The sequence below is a fragment of the Cicer arietinum genome, chromosome 4, assembly GCF_000331145.2.
Source record: "Cicer arietinum cultivar CDC Frontier isolate Library 1 chromosome 4, Cicar.CDCFrontier_v2.0, whole genome shotgun sequence".
NCBI classification, from domain to species: domain Eukaryota; kingdom Viridiplantae; phylum Streptophyta; class Magnoliopsida; order Fabales; family Fabaceae; genus Cicer; species Cicer arietinum.
Genome location: NC_021163.2, coordinates 7,835,873 through 7,845,369, shown reverse-complemented (window position 1 = coordinate 7,845,369; position 9,497 = coordinate 7,835,873). Strand labels below are relative to the sequence as shown.

The window sequence follows — 9,497 nt, the reverse complement described above, 5'->3', positions numbered from 1 at the left end:
TTTTTCATTGTTAAATTATTTTGGAAATAAACTAGATGATTTTATTGTTTTATTAATTATTAAATTATTAATTAAAGAGACGGTTGTTTAATAAATTATGTTTAGAGTAAAAGTAAATTTAATATAGTTTGAAACTGAAAAGTACTAAAACCTTACCTTATACTAGTAGACAGTGATTCTAATTTTAAGTTAAGAGATGTATCAAAATTCATCAATTTCGTAAAATAAAATGCTATACCCAATTGAAATATTATGGCGGGTAGCAATAAACCCAATTCAAACATTTTATTTTATTTTATGGTAAAATGCATATTAATGTTTTTGCTGATTACAGGCATTAGAACATATGCAAATAGAGAATCAAGCACACACTAAGTGGGGTAGTTAAGATTTTAATGGAAAACTTCTGTTGTTAATGCAAAAGGTGATATTCTGCTTGTAATCAATTTAATTGAATATTTATTATCCCATGGGAAGTGGGGGAATTATATCATGCAAAGGATAAAGAGTGAAACTAATCAAATTAGAGTTATACAATTTATTTTATAGTAGAGTCAATAGTAGATTGTTAGATTAAAAGAAATCAATTTCTCTGTTTTAATTTAAAAGTCTACAACCAACTACACTAAAAATAGAGTATCGAATCTAAAAATTAAAATATGTTTCCTTCTAAGTAAATCACAACAAAAAAATATATAATATATCTCAAAAAGTTTAAAGTTGCATTAACAAAAAGAGAAATGTTTTTCACCCATGTTATCAATAGTAAGGTGTAGTACACTGGAATTTTTTAAAAATTACAAAAAGCAAAATTATTTTTAAATACACTTGACTTTTAAAATTAAATAGAACATTGACCATTAAATTTACTTTAAATGGTAAATGTGTTAAGTTGTACATCTTCACTCGGGTTCAAATTCAGAACCTCGCAGTTGTGTATAAGAGTTTTAGATAGTGTTGGTCACTTCGTTTACAAACAAAACAAAAACAAGAGGACACTCAACAAAAAGAAGGGGTGCCCTTAACATAACATTAATTATCTCCAAAGTAGCATATAAAAGCTCCTTCAACTTTGGAGTGTTACTAGTTAATTATTGCTAGAACCAAATGGCTCTAGCAGCCATAAGCATTTGTTTGAGAGATCCATCAACATGAAGAGATATAACATCCTTTGATGAGCCTACAAATTTTCCTCCAATGAAGACAGCTGGAACTGAAGGGTTACATCCAAGACTCCTCAAAGCCCTTTCCATTTCCCTACCATAGACATCATTGTCAAGCTCATGCACTGCAGGGCTTGCTCCAAGCTCATAAAAAAGTTGTGTTATGCTGTGACACATGTAGCATGAACTCTTTGTGAATATAACTGCAGCTTTCTTTGATGCCAAATCCTTCACTCTATCCATAACTAATACTTCAATAATTAAGATGCTAGAATTGTATGTGTAATTGATTTTGTTTTGTTTTTTCTTGGTGGAATTTGAGATTTCATGAACTCTTATTTATAGTGGTTGGTTAAGATAGTGGATTGCATTAAATTTGTATATTCTAGAAAAAGGAGAATACAAATTAATTACTACTATATACTTAAAATGGATAGGAAATAAAATTAAAAAAAGTTCCTCAAGATATTTTGTTTGGATAACGGAAATTCCCCTGATCCTTTGGTGACTATGAATATGAAGATTGAAGAAGAACAAGCATCTAAGCATCACATTACTGTTTAAGTGATATAATTGAAATCACTTGGAGTGGCTTTGAGAGCAATCAATAAAAGGAATAAGAATAATATTATATAATGGAATTAATTAATAACCGAAAATACTCTTTCGGCCTTGGTTCACAGCATCAATATCATATTATTCTAATAATGTTGATTTATGCAAACTTCTCTAAGATACATGGCACAAAACAATGTTGCGTTGTCAATTCAAGATGTTAAAAGAATATGGAATTTTATATCCAATCCAATTAGAATTAGCATTGTTATATATGCAAATGCAAAAGTCAGAGGCCAACAAAGAGTTCCAAGTGTCATACATATAATATGTCTTGACTATTCACAAGGCACCCATACATCAAGGGCATGCCAAAGCTTACCCTATACCACATTATATTTTTTTTGTCAAAGGTATCTTTCCAACTATTAATGTTTTCAACTACCAATATTTATTTAAGGATTTATTTTTTTATATATATCAATCAAAAATCGAATTCATGATCACATATTTAATATACTCATTAATTTGTCAGTCAAATATGTTACCAATAAAAATAAGATATAAATAAATGAAAAACACTAAAGAAAAAGAAAGTGATATTGATTAATTGATTCAAAGATGTATTCTTATTATCTCTTAGCTTCTTCGGTAACATGTTGTGTTTGGTTCTCTTTGATTCTAGGGGGATGATGTGGAAAAAAGATAAGTGTTAATCCAATTCAATTCCACTTTCTCACTTTGGTCATAGCATCAGATTCATGGAATACAAAACAGTGCCAAGGTCGACAATCCTATTCTTATGTGCATATAATATGGCCCCTAGGGGTATAGAAAGGATTCTAAAGTACTAGTATACCCTAGACACAAGGGATTTTGAAAACAAAAAAAGTCCACAATTGAGATTTAGGCAAGCAATATCAATGTTCTATCGCGATTGAGATCACCTCACAATATATATATATATATATATATATACACGATGCCTTATTTAAATCATTGTTTGGCTCTAATTTGTGTCGGTCCACTTTTATCTATAAAATAATAGAAGTTATAAATTTTATATAGTTATTAAAAAATAAATCATTTTTATGATTGATAAGAAAGGATCAAATTGTTAATAAGATAATTTAAATTAACGATAAATTTAAATAAATAAAAAATCAGTCTTATAAATATATCATCTTTCATTTTTTTTTCTCTCTTACAATGTCACATTTAACTTACTTTAACGGCGAGGACACATTTGGCGACAAAAAAATAATTTGAGGACCCTTACTCGAAGAAATTTTTTAAAGGATTAAAACAAAAGTTAAAATATTTAGAGAGGGATTAAATTTATTTAACTTTTTTTAAAATATATATTCATATGTATAGATCGATGTAATATATATTATCTCTAAGACTTGAGGATAATTAATTTGTCGACTACATCAAACTGTAGGATAAATTTTATTCAAAGACAAACAAATAGAGTCGTTCACCAATTATTCCATCTTGTATTGAACCAATTATTTGAATGAAATAAATTAACTTTACTTTTGTAAAAAATCTCTAAGACTTTTAAATTTTGTAGATATGTTTGGTTGCTACAAAAATAAAGATTTTATCTTGTTGCAAAAAATGATCTTATTAAAATCGTAATTCTATTTAAAATGCTTGATTTAATCAATGATTTCAACTTTTAGGATATAAATTCCTTGGCTGAATGTTCTCATTGATCATGTTTACTTTGAGAGAATCCTTGTTCCATATTCAATAGATTTAAATCCTACCCTCGTTGTTATCGTATGGCTCCTTGCTACTTCAAGTTGATTTTGGTGATATCACTTTGAATGATTAAAATACTCTCAATATTCTTTTTTCCTTTTATCATAAATATTAATTTGTCATTATTTATTAATTCCAACCCAAGGGCGCCGTGTTTGGCTGTTTGCTTCAAAAGTTGGGGGATTATATTGAGGGGAAATCAAAATAGAAAATGTTATTTGAATATCAATTTAGGATATCTAAATTTGACAATTTTTAATGTGATTATTGGAGTTCATCCATGTGGTTAGTAAAGTGTTATATTTTTTTTGTCAGGAGATGGAATCATAAAGAAGTTTGCATAGTACAATTTAATAATATTAATATTTATTAATTGATTTAAATTTTAAAGATATAAACTATTAGATTTAGTTTAAATATCATATGTCACTATTCGTTAACATTAATTAAACTTCAATAATTTTGAATTTTATATGATTAATCACAATTTTCTAAGTGTTCAAATTTACAAGTAGTTTGAACACATAAAATTACATTTAACTAATAAAATTTAAATTTGTAGTTGAAAATAGGTTGAATTGCAATTTTAGTTTCTTATTTTTATTAATTCACGAAATTAATCCCTTTATTTTAAAATTTAACAATTTTAGTCTTTCATTTTAATTTTTTTTAATTAAAAAATGATGATTTGACATGCTTTAAATAACGTGACATATGATACAATGATATAGAATAATTAACATCTATAAAATCCTCTAAACACTTAATTTTCCACTTAATATTTTTTCATTTTATAATTTAATTAATAATACATGAATAATTAATACATCTATATAAATCTACATCATGAAATCGTATGTCATGTCGTTAAAATTGTTGACTTTAAAAATAGAATAGTTAATTTCATGAATTGATAAAAATAAAGAAAACAAAATATAATTAAGCCTTAAAAATACTTAGTTGATTGTTAATGATTTATTCAATTTTGAAATATCCATTCGCCTTTCATTGAACTACTTTAACCATGTAAAAGGTAATACATTAGGTGTTTAAAATTGTTATTCAAGTCAATTTACTAAATTGAAATCATGAATATGACACATGGCACTTTCATATTTGATGCTTACTTTCCAAACATATGTTTGGATAGGATTAATTCAAAAAAATAAGTAGCATAATTTCAGTTCATAAGATAAACTGAAATTTGAAAAATATCATAAAGTTTATGTAAATGTTAGTTTACACTATTTTAAAATTTGGAGAAATTGTTTCTCAAATTTGTCGGGGACTCTAATTTAATCATTCAAATTTGCCGACAAATATTAGTTGAGTTGATAAATAGTTGATATTGGAATATTTTATTAAATATTTAATTTAATTATATTTTAATATCATTATTTGGTTTTATATATTTAGATTAATGATATTAGTTATTTATCAATTATGTATGTTGATTAATTAATTGATATGGACTTTATATTGGATGTCACAGTGATCTATTTTGAAATATTATTGAGAATTATAATTGATTATCACCTTATATATATAGTCTATATTGCAATATATCAAATATAAGATATACCACATTTTCTCCCCCAATTTAAAAAGTATTTAGGACATAATGAGAACAACTCATTGTCCATCTTTTTTCTCTATGTTTTTGTATTGTTTTGGAAGAACCTTTTACAATAAATTAAGTTATATATTTTTATTATCTACATATATCTTATATGTTTGAATATACGCAAATGTGTTTATTTTACTTCCGCACTAATATGATTATGATATTAATATATATAGCATGTTGACTCGTATTAATTCCAACAATTGACTCATATTCCATAAAAAGAGTTAGTTCAACTCTTGTTGGAAAATAAATGCTTCATTGATAGATAAATTGTAAGTATTATTGTCGGTCTTTGATATGTTTAGATCCCGGTGAACTATTGAAACTCGATTATTTTAAATTTTTCATCGTAGAAACATCTCTAAATACTTTTTTGATTAATTTACGTTGCATCATGGCAAACATAGAACTTTTAAAGTTTTGGTCAATGTTAGGGACAAATTTTTTATTTTTTAAGTTTGATTAAATAAATTATACAATTATTATAACTTTAATGACTAAAATATTGATTTACAAGAAAATATTTACTTCCTTGAAAATAACATCTCTACATAAAATTGAAAATAAAATCTCTTTTGTAGTTGAGAATAACATCTCTAAGTACAAGTATATATCTATGAGTAGATAAAGACCGTCGAGTATCTAATGTAATCATATTTTTTGAATCAATCGTCTTCCAAAAGGAATATAATGACAACTTGACAAATAGATTAACATAGTGGAAGTTATACGTTTTAAGAATATGGTAAGATAAATTGAATCTTGTTTGGTTAGTTGAGTGAAATGGAAAAGGAATTCATATTTTTTATTTTTTGAATGATAAATATTAGAGGAAAGATCTATTTTAATATATTAGAAAAATCGTTAAAAATTTAGTCCTCAAGAAATGTAAAAAAAAATTTCAATTCTGAAAATAATAAACCATTACAATTTAGTTCCTATCAACCATCATTAAAAAAATATAGTAAGAAAAAACTAACATTAAAAATTAATTTTAATAAAAATAATTATGTCTATAACAATAATTAAAGAGAGACATTTTAATTAATTCAACTATTTTTTTATATATCTAAAATTTCATCAATTTTTTGTTTTGTCTATCAAAAAATTTGAAATTGATTTTTTTGTCTATCAAAAAATTAAAAAATTAAAAATTTGATAACTAAATTTTTCTCAATTCTATTTTTGCCTATCATAATTTTTGAAAACGAGCTTTTTCTCTACGAAAATTTGGAAAATAAAAATTTTGTTTGGTAAAAATCAAATTAAAATATTTTCAATACAATAAAGTAAAAATAATAAGACTAAAATTAGACTTTTGAAAAAGTGTAGTGTAGGAAGTGAAAGTGAGGGTACGAAATATAATTTTCTTACGCTAGTTATATGTTTGAAATAAGGCCGAATCGGCTCAACCCATATATTTGATCCCATTCAAAACTTACTGGACTATAAATAATTCATTGGTTTGTACTTTGTATAAGCTTGGTGACACTGTATTACAACAATGAACCAACATCTGATAGATTGCATATTTAGATTCACCAGTGACATTTTAAATAACTTGAAGTATTCACTTGAAAAATATTCAATACTCAGATTCCTCTTACAGAGTCCACCGACATATATATTGATTTTCCCATTGTGTTATTATCATCACCGACCATATGTTGTGCCACATATATTATAAATAAAAAATAGTACAGGGAATTTTATTTAGCATCTGGAAAAATGTTAAATTAATTTGTTATGATCACCGACCATATGTTGTGCCACATATGTTTAATTTCTGATTAGTGTAATTGACATATTCTACCCCTTTTATCCGTATTTTGTTTCATCTCTTCCTTACCTCTTTTAGCTATTATCTTAATTATGATCTTTATATTTTGTTATATAATGCATGAGGGTACTAAATTCATGTTTTTGAGCATGTAATTATTAAGAAGGTCCTTAATTAAGATATTGCTTATAATTGTTTCTTAATTTAAATTTGTCACATTATAAAATACATCATGATAGTGGAATTAATGTTATACCATACATATGGAGTTGAAAAACATTTAGATCAACTAAAGTTTTCTACCATGTACATGTACTTCTCTGTTATTTGAATGCAAACCATTAACCATATATATTATGATGGTAATATATATGTAACTAAAAAATGCCTTATGTACGACCAAGAATCTTATCTTGAATAAAATCATGGATTCATTCGATTTACATCAACATGTACAATTATGCAACTAGTTATATGAAATAGAACACATGCAGAACAGTGTCTAGAATCCTCTGAAATTTTCTCTTAAGATCTTATTCTTTTCCTATTATTATGACATCTCATACCAACAGTTTAATCACCATCACTATGAATCAACCTATATATATCCCTTTAACAGAGCCAATATATTACTCAAATTAAAATATTCGAAAGCTAGCTCCTCCATATAGCAACATTAATTAATCATGGAAATGATCACAAGGATAGTGAGTGATAAAGCTGTGGTGATATTCAGCAAGAGCACATGTTGTGTGAGCCACTCAATCATGTCACTGATTAGAAGCTTTGGAGCAAATCCAATTGTTTATGAACTTGATGTGATAACAAATGGACCACAGATTGAAAGGGCTCTGCTTCAATTGTGTCAACCAAGTGTGCCAGCTGTGTTTATTGGTCAACAATTCATTGGTGATTCTAAAAAAATCATATCCCTCCATTTGAGGAATGAGTTAGTTCCAATGCTCATGAATGCAAGAGCTATATGGATTTGAAGCTAGCTTATATAGTTCAAGAAGTCTTTTCATTTGAAGTCTAGCTAGCTTCTTTATATCTAGTAATAAATAATAACATAGTCAATATATTTTTTTTTTTTTTTTTGGATGGAGTCTAATAGAGAAATTCATCCCAATACAACATATTTAAATCTTCCTTCCAATACAACATATAACTCTATTACAAGATAGAAATCACATGTGTGAAAAAGTATAGAAAATTAATAAATAAATAAATATTATTGTTAACTTGATCAATTGTTCGACAATGAATATAAGTGACTTTATTTATATATGAGTCCATACAAAAATTATAACAATGATAATGACCATTAAAAAAAGTTCAAACTAAAGAGGCTTTATTAAAAACAAAAAAATCCATAACTTTGCTTAAGTTTTTTCTAAAAACAGTTCAAACTAAAGGTAGGTAGGTCGTTGATGTCAAAGTCACAAACTAATCTAAGTTGGTAAATTTTTTAAAAACTATATATAGTTATAGATACTATTTAAAAACTACTTTTATCTCAATATCTCTCTAAGAAATTACACATGCAAAAGTATAATTTTGGATGAGAGAAAACTGTGGTTTTGTAGTGAAGTATGGTTTCGGAGGAAAATCAAACTATGTTTTTCTAGAAGTATACTTCAAAAGTGCACGTGGAGGTGGAAAAAGATTCCCCTATTTTGTTCTTTTCAAGTACAAATATATTGAAGGTTAAGTGCAATTTAATTTGGTATCTTTATTTTTATTAATTTTTAAAATTAATTTTTTTATTTTTAAATTCAATTATTTTATTTTTTATTTAAATTTTTTAACTGAAAAATAATTATGTAACATATTTTAAACGACATGATATATAATACAATTATGATGGTTAATGATTAATATCAATAAAATTATAATTAAACTTTTAAAAAAATTCAGTTTTAATTTTTGAAATTGTTCATTTTTATGATTTAATTCGTAACATATAAATAATTAATGTATCTAGATGATTTATATTATAAAATTGTATATTACTTCATTTCAAATTTATTAAATTATATTTTTTTAGTTTAAAAATCTAAGAGATAGATCTAAATCTGATTTTAAAATAAATGGATCATTGATGGTAGTAAGAAATTAAAATTGTATTATTTAAACCTCATAATTTATGTTGGGTTTCATCCATTTGCCATGTGCCTTAGAATTTGGCAGGCTTTAGATTATGGGCTCTTGGGGAGACCTTTCTTTAGTTCAGTTCACTTTCCTGAGTATTGGCTATTGTACCCCCCATTTAAACTTATACCCCCCAAATTGTTGAAAATCCAATTTTATCCTTAAAAAATTCATTTACGAGCAGTTAAAAAAAATTACCCAAAAATCTGACCTTGCTGAAATTTCCGGTAAGTTGCATCGAAATTTCCGGTAGTTATAATTGTTACCGGAAATTTGAAAAATGAAATTTCCGGTAGTTGTAATTTGAATACCGGATTTTTGAGATTTCCGGAATGTAATTTGAATTTGAAAAATCCGGTAGTCATTTTTTGTTCACCGGAAATTTGGTTTTTTGAAATTTCCGGTAGTTAACCCGGAAATTTCAAAAATCCGGTACTTAAATTTTTTTTTT

At 26.0% G+C, this 9,497-nt stretch overlaps 2 protein-coding genes across 2 annotated transcripts; one reads left to right on the top strand and one right to left on the bottom strand.

Annotated features, from left to right (window-relative positions):
• Window positions 1-701: 701 nt before the first annotated feature.
• On the bottom strand, window positions 702-1,493 carry LOC101503181 (glutaredoxin-C11). The gene has a single exon (XM_004495934.4). It carries the CDS (start codon window positions 1,404-1,406, stop codon window positions 1,098-1,100), a length of 309 nt encoding a protein of 102 aa, XP_004495991.1. The 5' UTR covers window positions 1,407-1,493; the 3' UTR covers window positions 702-1,097.
• Window positions 1,494-7,394: 5,901 nt separating this feature from the next.
• On the top strand, window positions 7,395-8,089 carry LOC101502860 (monothiol glutaredoxin-S1-like). Its single transcript, XM_004495933.4, has one exon. The coding sequence runs from the start codon at window positions 7,582-7,584 to the stop codon at window positions 7,885-7,887; it is 306 nt and encodes a 101-aa protein (XP_004495990.1). The 5' UTR covers window positions 7,395-7,581; the 3' UTR covers window positions 7,888-8,089.
• Window positions 8,090-9,497: the final 1,408 nt, after the last annotated feature.

Coding starts and splice junctions, on each gene's coding strand:
- LOC101502860 (XM_004495933.4), top strand. CDS start 7,582: ATGGAAATGATCACAAGGATAGTGAGTGATAAAGCTGTGGTGATATTC.
- LOC101503181 (XM_004495934.4), bottom strand. CDS start 1,406: ATGGATAGAGTGAAGGATTTGGCATCAAAGAAAGCTGCAGTTATATTC.